The sequence below is a fragment of the Labeo rohita genome, unplaced genomic scaffold (genome assembly GCF_022985175.1).
Source record: "Labeo rohita strain BAU-BD-2019 unplaced genomic scaffold, IGBB_LRoh.1.0 scaffold_52, whole genome shotgun sequence".
NCBI lineage: Eukaryota > Metazoa > Chordata > Actinopteri > Cypriniformes > Cyprinidae > Labeo > Labeo rohita.
In genome coordinates, this window is record NW_026129441.1 from 68442 (window position 1) to 89762 (window position 21321).

A 21321-nucleotide genomic window follows, 5' to 3' on the forward strand; every position below is an offset into this window, starting at 1 on the left:
AAAAGCCTCTAAATCCATCTGACGTGTGTTTTTTTTTTTAAATTCACATTTCTTTCTGGCAACTTTGTATAGGTTTCTATGTAAGTACCGTTATTCTGATTGGGCTGAGGCTGGAATTTAGCGAGTTTGAAGTAAAAGTATTTGATGGATGTATAATATGTGTTGAGAGCATTCACTCACTATCTTCATCTCATTTTTGACCAAGATGGCTGTTAGCTGGTTTTGCGTCTGAACTCTTCAAATATATATCTATATATCTATATTTTACTACAATACCAATATTACAAGACATCAAAAAAAAAAAAAGTTCATTGTCTAGAGAGTTATACAAATACAATATTCCTTGTAATATAATAAGGCGAAGACGAGGTTACAAATAGTCCAGATATGGGGTCCATAGGTAATGCATAGGTAAGACTCTACAGGGGAATCAGCTCAAATATTACCTTATGCCAGCCTTTAAGTGATGGAGATTTATCACTAATCACTAAAAGTAAAATATTATATTCTGGCAGCAAAAGACAGAATATTATACAATTTCTTATTAGCAGATGAAGCAATGCATCCACTAGGAATACCCAACACCAATGAGACTAAGTTAAAATGTCAAGAGTCAAAAACTTTAAAAACTTTAAAAGTCAAAAACTGCATTTTAAAGATCTTTTCTATTTCCCCAGCACCAAAAACCAATACCTTTGCAGTCTGTTATATGACCACAGACAATGTGTTAAAGTACCTACTTTAGTTTTACATTTTAAAACCAGTGGCAAAATAGGGGGATCACACACATTCAGCAACACAGAAACTTCAGCACTGCCCCACAATTTTCTCAATAAAATAGAGCTACATTATTTTTCTCATTAAGGAGTTTGTAATATCATTATTTTTAAGTAATGTAAAGCCACAGTTGCACTGTTAAAAGGGAAATGTGGCGAAAACAACAGTAATTCATACATACACAGTCTCTCGCTCTCTCTTTTGTAAATGAACACTTGATGAATGACACTTTTCTGAGAATAGAATATGAAGTGGAGATCACTAAACTGAAAGTTTACTGGTGTTTTCTGAAGGCCAGCACTTTTGTTCACTGTGAAGAGAGCATGCACACATAGTTGCTAGGTTGACAAAAATAAGTATTCACATCTAGCAGATATTTCAGTATTGCGCATGACCGAAGCTCTGTTTTGGGGATTATGTCTCTTTATATCAAGCAACAATAGTTGTGTTCCTCTGTGGCCAGATTAACACTAGAACCGCCAGAGGTCGCTGTATACCTAAAACCGCCATGCGGGTAAAGTTTACCCACGCGCAAACAAGTGTTTTGATATGGCTAAAGAAGATTTTATTCCACTGTATTATGTCACTGTCTTGATAAAGAAGTGCCTAGTGTCATAAAAAAATGATTGTCTAGTCATCAACTTATATTTTTGCCCTGTTGTTTTGTTTATAGATTTTTATGGAGGCTACAGTCCGTTTTCATAATAGTCAATTTAACATAAACAAGACTGCGCTGACAAAGGGAATTAAAAAGAAGTAACTACATAATTGTGTGGTGTAATATTAGAATTTGTTGTCATTATTCAATAAATTAAGACAATTCATGTTATTTAAATTACTAAAATAGCCCATAGACAACAATGTGTAATAATAACTCGCGCACACTGCATATGATGATGCAATGTCAAATTCAAGTACACAGCTTCACCTAATGAATGATTTGTTTACTTATATTTATAATTTAAATAAGAGAACAACACAAATAAACTTAGGGTAATCAAAAAAAAAAAAGAAAAAAAAAGAAAAAAAGGGTTGTATTCATTACATAGATCGGATTTTTTTTTCAGGAAACGGACAGACTAGAATAAATAACAACACAGTAGCGAACAATAAACAATAGAAAATGCAAAACAAAAATTGAATAATTCAAAGTTTTAACAATATGTGTAACGTTAGGCTAAACATCTAAATATGAGATCGCTGTCAGTTGAGCCGTCAGATGCTGAGCCGACCCAGGACGCATAACAGACTCTGCAATAATCATGGTATTTAGTGCTTCTAATACCTCTTCGTCAAAAATCAACTGCCTTCTTTTACTCATATTGACTTTATTTATGAAACTGATAACCACTAATTTAGTAAGTAAAAGGCGCTGCCTAGCAATGTACAATGTAAAACATAACCGGCAAGATTATGACAGTGCGAAAATATACGCATTATATAGTGGGTAAATTTGACCCGCGCTGGTGCTTTTAGGTATAAATGCTCAGTTTTTCGATCTGGTATTATCTGAACACTTTTTAACACCAGGGGATTTTAAATTACACAATTTTAGTAAAAGTCAATGACTGGGAGAGTTGAGTGTTTTATTGAAAATCTGTTATGTACATCTGAATAACAGGTACGGGTAAAATTGACCCCGTGGCGGTTCTAGTGTTAAACCTTGTTGTTGCCTATATATTATTTGTTATGCATTCGTTTATAAAAACCTTGCACTTTTAAACTGCTGCATATGTGCTGCAGAATCTATACAGAAACAGCTGCATTTTATGCATTTTACTAATTCTCACAATGTATGCAAATTACAAGCAAATAGGCTGTTTATTAGTACTTATTAATGTCTGTAAGACTATATATTTTGGATCCGTTAACCCACTCCATCCTTAACAACTACCTTACTAACTATGAGTTTATTGAGGAGAAATTATTAGTTGATAGTACATATGCATTCCCCAATCTAAAGTGATACCAAAATAGTACATAAAAAGGAAGCTTGGGCTTCAGTTTAGATTTGAATGTTTGACAGTTAGAGTTCGAATAGTCTTGTCTCATAAGGTATGTCTCAATCAGCTCCCTTCTTCAGTAGTCAGGGCACTGATGCTGCACAAACGCATGTGTTTGCTTGCTTTCGTGTGTGGTTTCGGTAATTTACAGTGATAGAGAAATGAGCTGTGTGTCATCTGAAAGTTTTAAATCCAGTCTCCACCAGAGCTCCTCTCATCAATTTTTTTGTTCTGCATACGACTCTCCTCTCCTCTCTTTACCCAAATTTAAAAGCTGCTGTCAATTAATGTAAGTTTGATAGATGAACTCACGGCTCATCTCCCTTGTCTAAAACTCTTGTTGTGTAAGAAAGTTATAGGATTTTCAATTTTATGGACGTTGCCATCTTGGATATTACTTTTGTCACTGTTGCTAAAGTTACTGGTAAGAAATACGGGCTTGACTCCTGTTGTACGTTCATACAGACAATATTTCAATATTTCTGTGTGAACGGCACATTTCAAGACACACACCTGTAAGTAAATGCGGTTGTCAATCCCAAAAACTGACAGTGTGAGCACAGACTGTCTCAGGTGTCCCCAGAATGTGTCTGTGAAGTTTCAGCTCAACATACCCCACAGATCATTTGATATATAATTTTTAAAATGCCTATTTTGAGTGGAAGCAGAAAAGTTTTCGTGTTTTATCTCTTTAAATGCAAATGAGCTGCTGCTCACTGCCCTGTTTCTAGAACAGAGCTGTGCCTTTACAGCTCATAACTCAGATCTCTGCCAAAAAACATCTGTTTGGTTTTGATTATCATGTACATCAAGCTGAAATCATGTGTTTTATAGCCATACCAGTTTAAACTTCTGATAAAGGGTTTTTTGAGCGCACACATCTGCAGCACACAGACAGAAAGTGTCTGTCACCCAGCATGTGAGTACTAAATTAATGTGTTATTTAGCAATTAATGTCTTATTGCTTAAACTGTCAGACACACAAGTTTATGTTAAAATACATGAGTTACAAAAAGGGCTTGACTTTTTTGCTTACCAGCCACTGTGGCTAGTGGTTTTCCAAAATTACTAGCCACTCAGCATCTTCATTTGGCCACACAATTTTGTTGTTGAGAATGTTTTATAAGACTAAAGTTACTAGATACTAAAATGTATTTAAAATGTCCAGGTATCTTTTTTGCCTATTTAAAAGGCAATTTTCCCTAAGCATACTAAGTGCATGAGTCAGCTTTTATTTCAAATTCTTTTTATTTATTTCTTCTTTTATTTCTTTCTATGAATTATTTCACTTAACTTAAAAAAAACCCATATAGGGCTGTTACCAAACAAATGAAATTGGTATGAACAAATCCAATATTTCCACTGCAGAAGAAACAGAAGCAGCTGAAGAGGCATTTAGATGCATTTACACGCATTTACACGTTTAATGAAGCTAAAAAGTAGCATGAAACTATTTACATTGCAAAACTGCAACAATATAAATAATGTTATGAACTTGGTGTTTAAAATCTTTTTTTTTTTTTTTTAAATATAATAATATGAATTGTTGGAAAAAAACAAAGTTAAGCTACTTTTAAATATGAAAGTAAACCACCAATAGGTGGCAGCAAGTGACTGTTTTAATGAATGAGTCACTGAATCATGCCTTCAAATGCTGACTAATTAATTCAAGAATGAAGCAAGTGCCTGTCTTTACGAATGGACCATTGAATCATTGACTCAAATGATTCATTCAGTAACGAAACATTGTATGTTGCTTAGCGATGCGTAACTGTTCTGCTGTGATTTTATTGTACAAAAATGTACATTAACTCCTTTGAACTCTTGAAAATCAATGTCAAATTTACAATCGTGGTTTTCAAGGAAAACTGCACTCTCTTGGTTATGTCACGTTGCTTAACTAGGCAGTATGTTTTCACAAGCTTGCAAAAAAGACTTGCCAAAACTTACTGGGTTGTCATTTTTCAAGTTTTCTGGGTTGGTAGATGGACCGGAGACCCGATTATAGCTCTTAAACACTGAAAAAGTCCTATGTTCATTTCAACTTTAATATATGCTAGAATCATGATAGCAAAAAATAAGAAATAAATTTTAATTCTTTTTTATTATTATTATTATTATTATTATTCTTAAAAAGGAAAGGAAAGTATGTGACATGTGGCCAGGTATGGTGACTCATACCCGGAATTTGTGCTCTGCATTTAACCCGTCCAAGAACACACACAGTAGTGAACACACACCCGGAGCACTGGGCAGCCATACTGCTATCGCTGCAGTGCCCGAGGAGCAGTTGCGGGTTGTATTTTTTTTGTATTTTCAATTTTTGTTGTATTTTCACTGGTTTTGTGGCCAGTTAGGAAGTTAAAGTAATGTTTTGTTATTAATTTGTTTTGTTTGAACAGTTTAGTTAAGATTTTACAGAGACACTGAAAAGTTTAAAGAATAAACCCAAAAACTCCTCCTGCTTGACATACTTGAGTTTGTCCAGTGAGCAGGTTGAATCCAACAGTTTTTCAGTGAGTAGTTTGACTCCTGAATCTCCTGGGTGATTGTAGCTCAGATCGAGCTCTCTCATGTGTGAGGGGTTTGATGTCAGAGCTGAAGACACATTATGACAGCCTTTCCCTGTCACCATACAGCCAGACAACCTACAAAAACATACAGTAACAGTCCACATCATGTTAGTGTGTTTGTTCTTTTTATATTGAACTGATTATTCACTAAAAACAACTGGTAAAAAAAAAAAAAATTTAATGCAAAAATAAGGTGTTAGATTTTCACACAAACAATACTGCTGCTGAAATCTTATGCCAACAAACTACTGTAGTGAGAGAAAGAATATAAAGATAAGATTTAAAAACAAAACCTCATGTTCTAAAATTAAGTAAGAAGCCGCTTGCAGATTCTCACAGTTTCACTTGTAAACACAACACAGAAAGATTTTAAGCCTGATTCTGAGCCCGATTTGCACCCCTAAGCAATCAGGGGAAATAGCCAGATTCAAGGCTTGTCACTAATTACTTTTTGTCCAAAAAATCCTCAGTTATGTGATGTCATTATGATTAATTTACTCCACAGGACCATCACGTCAGAGCCCACAAGATCCCAAATTATAAATATCAAACGTGTTTGTTATTTATGACTCTTGATCATGCCACCTGTGAAATGATACCCATGATAGTGCCCCAGATCTCAGTCCAATCGAGCACTGTGGGATGTGCTGAACAAAAAAGTCCAATCCATGGACACCCTTCCTCACAACTTACAGGACTGAAAAGATTTGCTGCTAACATCTTGGTGCCAGATACCACAGCACACATTCAGGGGTCTAGTTGGGTCCATGCCTCGAGAGGTCACAGCTGTTTTGGCAGCAAAAGTGAGGCCACAAAATATTAGGAAGGTGGTCATAATGATATGCCTGTTGTACATTAATTACACTGAATTATTGATCCTGCCTGCCTTTTGGCCTTTTCGTCTGGAAGATAATCTAATCTGCACTGCATTTTATTTACACCACATACTTGCTGTGGTTATATCATAGAGGAAACAAAAAATGTGAGAAGGCTAAATGCATACTTGACAAGCTCCTCTCATCATCTCCACAGGACCACCATGTCAATAATGTTCTTGTTCCATTTAAAATAATCTAGATTGTACACCTGAATGTTCTCAAACTTTAGTTAAGAATAATGTTTGGACATTTACATGTAAATAACAGAAGTTGTCCCAGGAGGACTACAAATCTGCACAATATTTATAAATATAAAATTGTATTGACAAACTCTCTTTTAAAGACTCTTCTAAAGACTTTAGACCTGTTCCCTAGCTTCTATAAAGAAAAGGTCATAATTTCCTACGTAGTCTGTTAGGGTAACTCTGATTTCATTTGAAATTTGTCTTTAACTTCTACCTTTTCTTCTATCTCACTCTACACAACTTTTCTGTCCATGTATTCTTACAGTTTCTTCTCTTGATCTTTCCACTACACCAATGTCCTCCTCTCCACTCATCTCTTGTCCCTCTCCTTCTCCTCTCTTGTTACACACCCTAATCTACCCACTCCACCCCCTTTTAGACTTAAACCCCTTTTAGAATTAAGACCTGTGTTTGGAGAAAGTGTCAAATTGTTTGAAAAAACAAGCTGTAACATCAGTAATATCCAATGTCTGAACTGATTGCTAAGTATATTATGTATAATCATTTTTATTCTTAATACAATCCACATCTACAGAGAGACAACTGTAAAAATGCCTGCAAACCCAGATAGCAAAATTCCTGAGGCCCAGATCAGGTCCACACATTACACTTTCATCTGGCCCACATACTGCATGGAATAATGGCACTTGTAATCCATTCCTGTTTGCCACATTTGGGCAACAAGCCAAAGGAAGTCACAATGTCAGCCATGAAAATAAATAAATAAAAATAAAACAGAACTGGCCCAATCTGGGCAACACTGATTTTAATTCTGGCCCAGACCCAAAAACCTTGTTCCAGATCACATTTGACATCGCATGGAGTAATAGCTTTTGGACAGTCCGGTCTTGTTTGTCAGATTTGGGCCTCAAGTAAGCCTTAGCATTGCCGCATGTAAGCCAACCAAATAAACCAAAACTGGCCCTAATGTGGGCCACAGTTGATTTTTATTCTAACCCTGCTCTTCCCCAAATTGGTGACATTTTGGCAGTGGTCCACAAGCCAGCCACTGCACAGCCACATTTTAGCTAATAATGAACCAAATAAAGCATAAATATATATTTTCTGGGCCACACTAAGCCTTCAGTGATTTATGCATTAAAAACACTCAACATATTATAAAGGGTTATTTAAAAAAGCCTCCCCTAAATGTTCAAATAAGTTGGTAAAATCATTGCAACCCAAGTTTTGCACAAGCTGCATTTTAAATGTCTCTGACTTTAAAAACAGTTCTTTACAAGATTAAACCTAAATGCTTCTCACTCTTACCTACAGAGCAAGTCTGTAAGAGCTATCATTAAACAGTTCTGTACGAGTTTGAACCTAAATGCTTCTCACTCTTACCTACAGAGTAAGTCTGTAAGAGCTATCATTATAGTGCACTTCTGTTTTTATGCTGCACAGTACACATATGATATTACTGGTTCTAAGACTCATATCCATATCAGCCTGCATCAGTTAACTGTGTTGTATCCTACTAAAAGTAGCCAAATTCTATTAAAATATTTAGGTAAAATTTACAATTTCAAAGTTACATTTCAGTTAGCCAGTATCAAGTGCTACATCCAAACCAGAAGTGGCCTTCATATTTTGCATGATATATGGGGCATATTTGCCATGTCAAATGTTGGGCAAGTTAGGCTTATACACTGACTAGGCAATGCTGATTGTGCCATAAATTTGACAAAAGTGGCCCAAATTGTTATGAACTATTTGAGCAATATTTGTCATTTTATATGCAGGCCACTTTAGGCTCTCGTCCACATTAGCCAGTGCTTGCTCTGCCATATCTTTGCCAGAACTGTCCCAGATACATTTTAAGATAACTGGGCCACATTTGTGGCATCATATGCAGGCCACTTTAGGCTCACAGCCACATTAGACAGTGTTTACTGTGCCATATCTTTGCCAAAACTGGCCCAGATACATTTTAATATGATTAGGCCACATTTGCTGAAACATATGTGTGTGGACCACATTTAGTTTACACCCTGATTAGCCTTTGTCGATTGTGCCACAGTTTTGCCCAAGGTGGCCCACATTTGGTTGGCACTTCATGGGCCACTTTAGGGTCACATTCAGATTACACATCTCTGTGAACACTGCATCTTTGCCTAAAGAGTGCCACATGTGTTTTACTACATTTGGGTTATTTATGCTATTTTACATATGAGCCACTTAAGGCTTACATCCATTTTGTCCGGGTCATAAGAAGGCCAGCAGTGCAGTATCATTGCTTTAAGTGGCCCACATCTGGATGCTATCTGGGAATGTGTTTGTCTCTTGTTCTGGCATTGCATTGAGAGGAGATTAAACATTTGCTGAAAAATTCAATGGCCATTTATTATGGTAGCATTTTGTTAATTATTTTATGGGAAACCAGTTACCTCAGTTTCTCCAACTGACAATTTGGACTCTTCAGTCCTTCAGAAAGAAGCATCACTCCAGAATCCTGCAGGTCATTGTTACTCAGGTTCAGCTCTCTCAGGACAGAGTTTGAGGATTTCAAAACTGATGCTAAATTCCCACAAGACTGAGCAGTGAGATTACATATGGAAAATCTGATCAAGAAGAACATATTAAATACAGAATTAATCTTAGTGTGATTATTTTTAATAAATAAATAAATAAATAATCAAGTATTTCAAACTCCAACCTCAATATCTCCAGCTTAGAGTTTGGGCTCTTCAGTCCATCAGAAAGAAGCATCACTCCAGAATCCTGCAGGTCATTGTTACTCAGATCCAGCTCTCTCAGGACAGAGTTTGATGACTGTAAAGCTGAAGATAAACTTTCACAGGACTGAGCAGTGAGATGACACCCAGACAGCCTGTGAAGAGAACAAAACAAAAAGACATATTAATGTGAGTTTATCTTATATGTTATATAGTTTATAATCTGGAGTGCATGTTTGTACTGAATAACACTTTATAATACGAACACTACAACAAAGCACTTCTATATGATTTCAAAAATAGCATAGTTCATTAATAGTTTATAAACTGTAGTTAATACATTAGTAGGCTATATACAAATACTGAGTTCATCATTTAGTGTCACTGTAATTAATGTGTTTAATCACCTCATATGTAAAGAGCTAGATAATGCTTTGTTGCTTATTAACTGCAGATTGTTCTCACTTTAGATTGGGTCACAGACAATCTGAAAATGTCATAAATTAAGTGCTTTAAACCATCCTTTATTGGACATTACTTGCACTAATATTCAGTTATCCTTAAAATGTTTACAAATACATTAAGCACACCTACACACATTGGGTTTCCATGTTTTATAGGGACCTTCCATTAAATACTCTATAAACTATACTGTATAAGCTGTATAACCAATAAAAATGTGTTAATTACAGTGACAATCAAAGACCTCACTGTTTGTATATAGTCTATTAATGTATTAACAAGTTTATAAGCTATTGATTAACTATAGTTTGCAAATAATTTGTTAATACTGTATTACTGTACACATACTGTATAAATGTTACCACTTTATGTAATAAGTAACTTAAGTAAATACAAATGTCACAACATCTCCAAGGCCTGAAAAATGCCTCAGGGTCAACTCCTGAGGGTTAAGCTCATAACTTATCTGTGCATTTGTGCTCAACACTGCTGCAAATCATTCATGAATCAAACTGATCCAGTTCAACTCACTGACTTAATGATCTAATCACAGTCATTGCCAAGTTATCAACAAACGCATCTGTCCTACTCCAGGCAAGAACCAAGAAAAATATGATCCTAAGAGCTGAGGATTTTACTGATGAAGTGAGAATAAAGGTATTGTAAAAATTAAATCCATAAAGAAGGGAACTTTTTTTTTCCAAATAACATGGAAAAGTTTTTTTTTTTAAATAAACTGTTAAAGAAATCATTAAGGAAGTTTAGGTAATATTTCATTCTTATAACTGGTACACTGCATTACAAATTTCCAGGTTTTCCTGGATGGTTGGGAACTCTGATTGTTTTCTTATCAGGTTTTTTGAGTAGGCATTGCCTTCCTTGTGTTCTTGGAGAAAATGCCACTGATACAATCATACAATATAGACAGGGAACATATCTGCTAGCTATAGTTGTGAGACACCTATTTTTCCACATTCTTGAATATAGTGATTTAGTGAATGTGAATGTCAAACCTCAGTATGTTCAGTTGACAGTGTGGACTCTTCAGTCCATCATAAATCAGCTTTACTCCTGAATCTTGCAGGTGATTGTTACTCAAGTCCAGCTCTGTCAGATGAGAGTTTGTTTCTTGTAGAGCAGAAGAAACAGTTTCACCGCATGTTTCATCAAAACCACAACTGTCAAAACTGCCAGAACAGAATGTTTAGCCAGATTAGTTTCCTAATGTTCCAGGATTTTTTTGGTTTGTTTGTTTTTTTTTGTCAGTAACATATTTTACTCTTCAAAATTGGGGGAAAATTTTTACATAGTATTTTGAGATTTAAATGTGATGCTATATAGGAAAACCCAACACATGGTGAAATTTGACCTTTTTTAGGTTTTGAACATAACCAAAGTTATGTATTATCTTAAGTTAGTTGTTGATGATTTTCAGGAATGGAATTTTGAGTAACACGGCTTTAAAGTGAGGTGGCTTTCACTTTACGGGTTTAACGAAAGCTGTCTGTCAAGTTAGGAGCGCTATACTACATCATCATTACATAAACAGATTAACATCTGTTTTCGGGTGTTTATCATGGGCATAGTCTCTGAACTTTTGATCACCCATTTTATGTTTAAATAGCATGAATAATGCAACCTACCTTGTAATAAAAGCGAGCACAGCGCAGCTGTTCACACACTGTGCATAAAACAGACTGTCATTGGGCTCCTACTCTTTAGTAACTTCATCATCTAAACCTTCATCTCTGGATGTAAAATAGTTAATTATAACATAATTTAGGGCACTGACATCACCAGGGCTGCATTAACCATTGGGCTAAGTGGGGCTGAGGCCCCGGGGCCAGAGCAAGGATGGGGTCTGTGATTGGCTGTGGAGTAGAATGACTGGCCATTGGTAGCGCCAATCGCCAAAGCCCCGCCACACCCCTACTTAGCGTCATTAAGGATTTCCTGTGAATTGTATGCATTACCATTAGAGATTAAAACGTCACGTTTGAATTTGGTTTACAAATCAAATGCATTTTACTTTTGAATGACCTCTGCACGGTGATCACTGCACCAAATGTCGGCATTCACCTCTTTTCACTTTGTTCTGGCATAATCTGGAAATGGTACACAATAGAACTTATCTTCGATAGGTAAAAATGTCAATGTTTCTAATAACAAAGGGGGCTATCAAAAAAAATGAAGAGAGGGGAAAACATGAGTTCTCATCTTAAATCCTCATCTTATTTTAGGCTACTAAAGCTGATGATGGTGTGAAATTTGTGAAATAGCAAGTGGACCAGGCACATGGAGCAGATAAAAACACAGCGTCATCGTTCCCACAGATTTTAGGTTAGTTTGATTCTAAACTTGCTGGATGTATTAGTCTATTGTTTTTTTGTTTGTTTGTTTGTTTGTTTGTTTGTTTTGTGTTTTTGTGTTTGAACTACGTATATTTGCTTATGGGTTGAGAGAACCCGGTAGAAAATGTAAATCATTTTGCGCGTCATGATGTAGGCTGAACTTTTAATTTAAATGCATTTTAAGCATTGTGGTTTAAGCAAAGCTAACAAATTTAATTGTTCAAGGACATTAAGCAGCAAGGCAGAATTAATTTTGGCAAATACGCACATTAAAACGGTTTCAGCCTGATACTCATAGTGCACACCTGCTCATACAACGCCTGACTAAACTTGAGTTTTTTTAAACATTCAAATACACATAGTTAAGTGTCAAAATGCCTGTCTACTCTTCAACAGTCATTTGTCTTCAAAATGAACATAGTTAAAGATAAAGCATATGTAAAGCATACCAGTAGTAGGCGATATGAGATCTTGTCATTACATGATGAGATTTTAAAGGGATAGTTCACCCCAAAATAAAAATTGTCATTATGTACTCACCCTCAAGTTGCTTTAAATCTGTATGAATTTCTTTATTCTTTTCAACATTTCTGGTCCCCACCGACTCCATAAGTGTAGTTTTTTTTCATACTATGGAAGGAGGTCCAGCAACTGTTTGTTTACCAGTATTATTCCAACTATATTTTTTTGCATTCAACAACAGAAGGAAACTCATACAGGTTTAGAACAACAACAGTAAACTCAGTAAGCTTGTTTTTATTAGGCTAGTTTTTGTTCATTATTATTAAAATTGGTAGCAAGAATTATGAAATTTTAATGCAGAAATTTTGATAGGATAAAAATGCTATTTATATCTATCATTATTGTGTTGGGGGGCCCTGCAGTAAGTCATAGCCCCGGGGCCCAGTGAGGCCCTGGACATCACCCAGATTGAGCAGACTGAGATGAGTATGATCGCTTAAGTGAGCAGCTGCAGTACTTCAGACTGTGCAGTTGCCATCTCACAATATAAAAAAAATAAATAAATAAAAAAAACTTTGCGTGCCGTAGTTTACACAGGACTGGCGGAGAATGTGAATTGATACACCTTTATTTAATATGTTACATAGTTTATTTATGTTTACGTTAGTTTGTTTTTGTGGTGTTAAGGGAAAGCACCTCAGCAGCACATTCTTAACATAAGAGAAAGACACAGTCATGTCTGCTTGCTGCAATTAATCACTATTTTTCTGCACTAAACAAGTGAATTTCATCAAGATATTTTCAGAGATGATAAACAAGATGTTATAGAATAATAATTTGATGAAAACCTAATTTTGACAAAAAAAAAAAAAAAAAAAAAAAAAGACATCTGACAGGTTTTCCTAGATCGCATCACAAATGGTTTAGTGATACAGAACAAAACATTTATTTGAATAGCAGTCAGTGAAATTACTCACAGGGCTTTTCTACAGCATCTCACAGCTGGAATGAGTCTTCTGTAGTTTAAAGATAACAACGTGAACCTCTTTGGGTTAAACTCATTCAGCACCTTCCCTGACATGAGCAGTACATAGGTCAGCACTGTGCACATTGAAGATGAGAGGTCTCTTCTTGGATGTTCATTTGAATTGAGGTAACTCTGGATTTCCTCATATAATGAATGATCTTTGAGCTCAAGTAAGCAGTAGAATAGGTTGACTGAAGCCTCACCTGAGATAGTGTACTTATTTTGTTCTTGCTTAATGTATTCAGTTATTTTTGTTATGCTCTCTGTTGTGTCTTCAGTGTGTGTGATCAGACCTTTAAGCAGGTTTTGACTGGATTCCAGTGAAATTCCCAGCAGAAACCTCAGGAACAGGTCCAGATGTCCTCTCTGACTCTCCATGGCTTTATTAACAGCCTTCTGCAGTAGCTCCTGCAAAGTGATATTTTGTTCTGACAGCTTAAAGAAAAACTGAAGCTCCTGCATGTTTTTGTTCAGGTAACAGATGAACACATGCACTGCAGCAAGAAACTCTTGAACACTCAGATGCACAAAGCAGAAAATCTTTGCTCCATGAATTCTGTGTTCCCTTTTGAAGATCTCAGCGATCATTCCTGTGAACTCAGTTTCTTTACCCGCATCAATACCACAAGCTTTCAGATCTTCCTTATAGAACACAATATTTTCCTTCTTCAGCTGTTCAAATGCTAACTTGGCTAACATTAAAATCATCTTTCTATTTAAATGCAAGTGCACTGTACATTCTCTTTCTTCTTGTTCATCATATTTCTGGTTCTTTATTTCCATCTGTATCAGCAGGAAGTGAATGTACATTTCAGTGAGTGTTGTGCTGATGTTCTCTGCATTGTTCTCAATGAGAACATCCTGAAGAACTGTGGCCGTGATCCAGCAGAACACAGGAATGTGGCACATGATATAGAGACTACGAGACATCTTAATGTGTGAGATGATTCTGGAGGCCTGAGTCTCATCTTTGATTCTTTTTCTGAAGTACTCCTCCTTCTGTTGGTCAGTGAATCCTTGCACTTCTGTGAACAAACCCACATACCGAGGATGGATCTGATTGGCTGCTGCTGGTCGTGATGTCACCCACACAAGAGCTGATGGAAGCAGCTTACCTTGGACCAGACTTGTAAACAGCACATCTACAGACGATCTTTTCTCAACAGTGTTCAGAGATCTAGTATTAAAATTCAGAGGCAGGCGACTCTCATCAAGTCCATCAAATATAAATGCAAGCTTACATTTCTCATATAACTTTGATTTCTCCAGGTCCTTCAGTTCAGGATAAAATTCCAGCAGAAGCTCATGGAGACTGAAATCTTCATTTGTAATTAAGTTAATCTCTCGGAATGAAAGCAGGAACACACAGTCTATATCCTGATTGGCTTCTCCTTCTGCCCAATCCAGGATGAACTTATGCACAGAGACAGTTTTTCCAATGCCAGCGACTCCCTTGGTCAGCACAGTCTTTTTCTCACTGTTTTTCTCATTGTTTTTCCTCAGTTCAGTAAATATATCATTACATTTGATTGATTTGTCATGTGTTTTTTTGTTCTTGAAAACATCATCAATCGTCAGAATCTCATGTTCGTGATTGACATCTTTCATATCTCCCTCTGTGATGAACAGTTCTGTGTACACAGCCTTGAGATTTGCATCATTTTCAGTGTTGCCCTCGAAAATATGTTCTGTTTTCTTCCTCATGTTGAATTTGTGAGTTTCCAGGAATTTTTGCAGCTTTAATACCTCTGTAATAATAATAATCATAATCATAATAATAAATAAGTTTGAAGACATGGCATGAAATAATATGACAATATTATTAACTTCTGCAGGTAAACATATTATATTCATACTGCTAGAGCAGCACTGTCCTGCACTGGGCTTCAAAGCCAAACCAACATGTCAAAATAGCTTACTGTAGGAAAGAGAACAATGCTGTCTTCACATGTTATTGGACAGTTTTTACCTATTTTATATAGGTAAACCTCTTTCCCTTCTCTTTCCTTTAGTACTTTTAACACTCAAAAAGCAACAGGTCTTTATTGCTTTTAAGTATTTTATCTTGCTGCACAGTTTTTAAAACTAAACGTTTTTAAAACAGCAAAATCCTTAGTGTAAAAATTAACACTGCTTGGTTAAGTTAATGAGATGAATAAGTGAGTCATTATGTGAGAATTAATTCTCACTTCACATTTCACTCTTAACTTTGAAGGTGACAATTCACTGATATCGTTGCAGCTATCAGTTATTCTAAAATATTTATTGTGCATAAAACATTTTGAACAACTGTATCATTTAGGCACACGGACGTCAATAATCACATAAATGTATGCATTTTAGTCTGGGACTAGGCTTAAGCCTTGTCTGTGAAACTAGAGGTTAGATTCCACATACAATGTATTAAAACGAGTCTTGACATTTTATATTACACAACATTCATTTCTCAAGCAAATTTAATCTATACAACTTTGTCTTAACACTTTTATTAGGGCTGTTAGTTTGACGTGTTAACTTGATTAATTAGTTATGAAAAAAATAGCACAATTAAAATATTTTAACGCTGTCAACGCACTGGCCCCACCCTCAGATCTGTATGTCATCTTATTATTAGACTATATTTTATATAGTTGCCTGTTGACAAATATGATGCAGGGCAACAACTCCACAAATGCAGTTATGCCCTAAAATTAAGATATTGGTGCAAAAAATGCCATCTATCACAAGCTTAAATGTGATTTTATACAACAACTCAGTAAATAAGAAGCTGATATTGAGTTACGTTTTAAACAAAATATTATGTATTTTTGCTTAATTTTGCAGAGAACATATTACCTTTGAAGCCATAGCAGAATTGTTGCACATCTCCGAGCAGCACAGCGGTGTTTAGTTTCTGACTAAATCTGCATTTTGAACGAATTGTGAACTGATGATTCAATGGCCCATTAATAAAAAAGAGTCATTTACTTGTTTCCTGAACAAATCAGCCATTTTAACGAATCGAAGACATTTACCACCACCTGCTGGCAGATTTAGTTTATTATTAAGAGTATCATTTATAATAAATTTAAAAAAAACAAAAAAAAACAGCTGTTGGGTTAGTGGCTGGGTCAATCTCACTGACTGCTGAAACTATACACCCCTCCCCTCCCTCCGATAAACAACTCAGCGCGGACTCACTTCAACCCAGCTGTTGGGTTCACAGTCTTTCTCTTCAGGAGAGAGCGTGTCCTGAGCGCCACCAATTTTATGTGTTTCTTCAGTCAAATTAAGGTTTGTTTACATTTTATTTACAACATATGTGTTACATTGTATATATTTTATTTGTCTATAGTCTTTACTGTGCTGTAAAGGTTCTTACTTTGCACAACGCAACATACAGGGTAAAGGCATGTCGGTCAGCTAAAAGTGTCAGCAACGGTCATTTCGCATGACAGAAATGCTTTATCTTGCATAACTGATTTTATCCGTTGTAATACTGATTCTAATTAATTTGGGTGTTAAATTATATATGGGTGTATGTTCTCAAAACTCTGTAATGTTTGTTTATGGGCAGGTTACTATGGACTCAGGTTACTATGGACTCAAGATTCGCAGCTCCCTGCCGAACAGCAGCCCAACACGCTCAGATTTCAGCGGTACACCAGCACGACAACCCTTTAATATACTTAAAATAAAATACACGTGACATTCTACTCTATCTGAATTATGTGTTTTTATGGCAAAACTATCAACGCCAAAGTAAACTCAGATTTTTCTGAGAGTTACGACTCGGAGCAGTGACAGATGTACCCCGTGACCGCCGCCAGGCTCATTTTGATGCTACTTAGGCGCTACCTCTAAGTCAGACAACATGGAAAGCTATGAGTAAAATGTTACGTGCTGTCATCTCAGAATTGCGGTAATTACGACATGGCGTGAAGGCAGCATTGCTCACCCTCATGTCATTTCAAACTATTTTGAAGACTGGTGGTAATAAAGCTGTTTTGGTTACCATGATTTATATCATATGAACAAAAAAATGAGATGTTAATTAAATTATCTTCTTTTCCATAGTTTACGTTAGGCTGTTGCAGCCCAAATGATTATGTGCAATAAATTATATTTTGAATCAAACTAAATAAAATTTAACATTATTAAACAAATAATTTCTTATTCAAAAAGCTACTTTTTTGTAATGTTTGTTTGATGTTTTACGTATCAGTGACTTTAAATTATCTTTTGAGAATAATTTCTCAGCCATATTTGATGTGCGCTTAATTAGATTAATTAATCAAAATACCATGTAATTAATTAGGTTAAACATTTTCGAGTGACAGCCCTAATTTTTTATTATCTTTACCAAACCAAATACATACATATTATGTAATTGACTTATGTTCTTGCACAGTTGTTCTTGTTAAAGTTAATCCACACATACACACTGCAGTTCTGTAATTCTTGTGAAATGTGTGTAAGATTGCTGTTTTTATCATGAGAAACTGGGGTGATGTAGTTGTAGCTCAGGCCTTAAAATATATTGTTAAAATTTTTGGCTGTAAAACACTCTGTTTTATGTTGATTTACCTTGTATTTCTCTGTTTTTCTCTTCTGTCTCTGAGGTTTTCTGTTGATCTGTGAGGAACATTAGAATGGTGCTAAATCATGTGGGTCCTATTAAAATTACAATGAGGTTATAGCAGTACGTGTTTTTACTTAGATGTTAGAATTAGTAATGTGTCTTTTCATAGTGATGTACATCTACCATTTCTCGCAGCATTTGAGCCATAAATGGTCACTGGTCCTGTGAAGGTTTTTGCAGTCAATACAGGAGCATTAACACTTGCACCTGTTTCAGCTTTCACATCAACACTGACTCCAGTTGGGGCATTTTTCATCTGGACTGGAGTATAGTCTACTGAAAGAGAGATTTTTTTGGACAGATTTACTTGCATTACAACTTTGTATATAATAGTGACACTCATTGTTTTAATAAGGAGTTAAAGCATTCCATCTAATAATACAAACATTCACACATCTCTATTCTTCTGATTCTGTTGGTGAACTCATTAACTGGAATACACAAAACTAGCCACCAACTTTGATTTAAACAACAAATATGGCTTTATCTTGGAATGAAACTTAGTGTTGCTTGCTTAAAAAAATCCTAAAATGATTGAGCCATGTAAAAATATGAATGAATTGTAATATATTTTGATAGGAGTCTGATATGGGAAGAGGAACGACAGACACGTACTCTGTGAGCTTACTTGTCTACTGAGAACTCATGCTCAATACACGTCACACACGTATATACAAGGGGGCGTGGTTTAAACGTTTAAATGTTACTCAGAACATCTATTACACTCCCCCCCCTTTAGATTTGAACATCACATCTTTTTTCTCGAAATCAACACATTAGCAAAGAACACCAGTGATACTGTAACTTATAAATCCAAACTTTTCGGAGCAGTACGAATCCTCTGAGGATATCTGCGAACAGTTTCCACAGTAGGTGTTGCACACTTTGGATCTTGTGTTGTCAAGTTCTCTGGGTTTTCAGGGTTCAAGGATTTGCGTGGAACAGTCCCCAACATTGGAAAGTTCAACGGTCCACTGTTGTCATCAGTGACACTTGAATTTGGGAACTCTAACACACCATGCATGGGGGATCCTTCTGTAGCATTTTCTATGAAACATGCACAGTGCACCTTCTGTGACCCTCCTGCACAAGATAACTTACAGGACCCTTCCTCTCGGGAAGTGTAGCATCTGGACCAATCAGACATACAGTTATTTGTTACAGTTAACAAATAATCTTTAAAACCAACAACCCAGCTATATGCGGTCTTGGAGTCTTGGAGACAACCCCCCAAAGTAACTAACACCCCAAAAGGGCTTAGTTGCCAGGGTGGCCATCTGACATCACAGGTTTTATTGCCCAGAGGAATGCACTTTTGCCCATGCTACATTTGCCCATAGGAAAGGCACAATGCCTATAGAAATAGACTCTTTCCTATTCATTCACAGACAAACCTTTCTCTGACCTTCCTATCACACATAGCCCAGGTCATTGTGTACAGTATTACTGCATTGTGTTTTAATTTTGTCTGTTGTATTGGTATTTGTCTTTCTACTGTTTTATGCATGCGTTATGATAGATGACTAGTCGTATAACCCACCTATACCATGTGTGGTCTCTTTGAATTCGTATTTTGATGATCTAAAAGATGGTGTAAATTAGATGTTGATACCTATGCAACATATTAGTGTTTTAAGAAACCTTAGTAGTTTTTGCATCAACACCCAATCGAATTACATATGCAAAATACCATGTTCACAGACAAAGAGTCATAAACTTTCCCTCCAAAGGTGAAAGTTACCACTGGTTCATGGACCTCCTGGAGGTGCAGCCTCCAGAGAGCTTAGAGGCATCAAACGATTGATCGCCTCCCTCTCTCTTCACTTCGCTCTCTTCTGCAAAACCCTCCGATTGCAGCCCGTGTGGAGGAGCCCATGGGGAGCCTGAGCCGGCACAGGGCATGCCCGGCAGGCCCGACAGGCCCCAACATACAGAGCTGTGGCTCTCGACCACAAAGAGCCAGACATTTTCATTCAACCCTGGAATTTATCTTCATGACTTGCCTCAAGTCAGCCAGAGGTTCTTTTAGAACCTACGAGGATGAGTAGGATGAGCTAGAACTCTTCAGAACTTCCCTAAGGACGTGAGAGGCCTTGCGGCCTTATCTTTCCATTCCCCAAAGATCACAGGACTTCAGCTGGGTCCCTCTCAGCTCTTGGTTCTTCTTCACCTTTGACATGGGAAGAAACTCCCAGTCACCATCGAGTCAGAACATCTTTGGAGTTCATCACTCTTCAGACCCAGAAGAACGTGATCACGATGCCAAAACCACCACTGCTCCAACCATCAAGACTTTCGCCCAAGACTGCATTTGGACACTTGTTCAATGACCAAGGCAATGCAAGTATCATACATTTAACTAAACAAAACAGAGGTTTAGTATAAGCTGTAGACAGCACTGATGGTTTCACCCAGGTAGTTAACTGACTCGTTTCATAGCTTTGTTTCCTTGTCTCTCTAACTGCTTCTCACTTGCCCTTCCCCCATGTATGAGTGAGTTTATATTTTCTTGTTTAGATTAGTTATGTGTTAGTCCTTCGTTAATAAAACTCTTGTGCACAAATGACATGAGTGTTGATTCTGATTCTGCCTTGCAAATTAATGTCCCATTATGATTCAGATTCAAGCTACATGCTGTAGCATCTGGACCAATCAGACATACAGTTATTTGTTACAGTTAACAAATAATCTTTAAAACCAACAACCCAGCTATATGCTGGATTTTTGAAGACAACCCCCCAAAGCAACTAACACCCCAAAAGGGCTTAGTTGCCAGGGTGACCATCTGATATCACTGGTTTTATTGCACACTACATTTCTCTATAGGAAAGACACAATGCCTATAGAAATGGACTCTTTCCTATTCATTCACAGACAAACCTTTCTTTGACCTTCCTATCACACATAGCCCAGGTCATTTTGTTCAGTACTACTGCATTGTATTTTCATTTTGTCTGTTGTATTTGTATTTGTCTTTCTACTGTTTTATGCATGCATTAGGATAGATGACTAGTCATACAGCCCACCTATGTCATGTTTGGACTCTTTTAATTTGTATTTTGATGATCTAAAAGATGGTGTAAATTAGATGTTGATACCTATGCAACATATTAGTGTTTTAAGAAACCTTAGTAGTTTTTGCATCAACACCCAATCAAATTACATATGCAAAATACCATGCTCACAGACAAAGAGTCGTAAACTTTCCCTCCAAAGGTGAAAGTTACCATTGGTTCGTGGACCTCCT

General features: G+C 36.4%; 1 protein-coding gene across 2 annotated transcripts in view; it reads right to left on the minus strand.

The window, feature by feature from the left end:
- Positions 1-21321, minus strand: part of LOC127160995 (NACHT, LRR and PYD domains-containing protein 12) — a 120819-nt gene that overhangs the window by 1502 nt on the left and 97996 nt on the right. The window contains exons 1-6 of one of the 2 annotated variants that reach the window (XM_051103643.1): positions 18020-18303; positions 13404-15201; positions 10627-10800; positions 9133-9306; positions 8864-9037; positions 5255-5428 (exon numbers count right to left, since the gene is read on the minus strand). The exons of the other annotated variant lie outside the window; for it this stretch is intronic. Of the exons in view, the coding sequence (XP_050959600.1) occupies positions 5255-5428; positions 8864-9037; positions 9133-9306; positions 10627-10800; positions 13404-15201; positions 18020-18080 (2555 nt within the window). The 5' untranslated portion in view covers positions 18081-18303. Of the gene's footprint in view, positions 1-5254; positions 5429-8863; positions 9038-9132; positions 9307-10626; positions 10801-13403; positions 15202-18019; positions 18304-21321 lie in introns of those variants that run through there. 2 annotated transcript variants of the gene reach the window in all.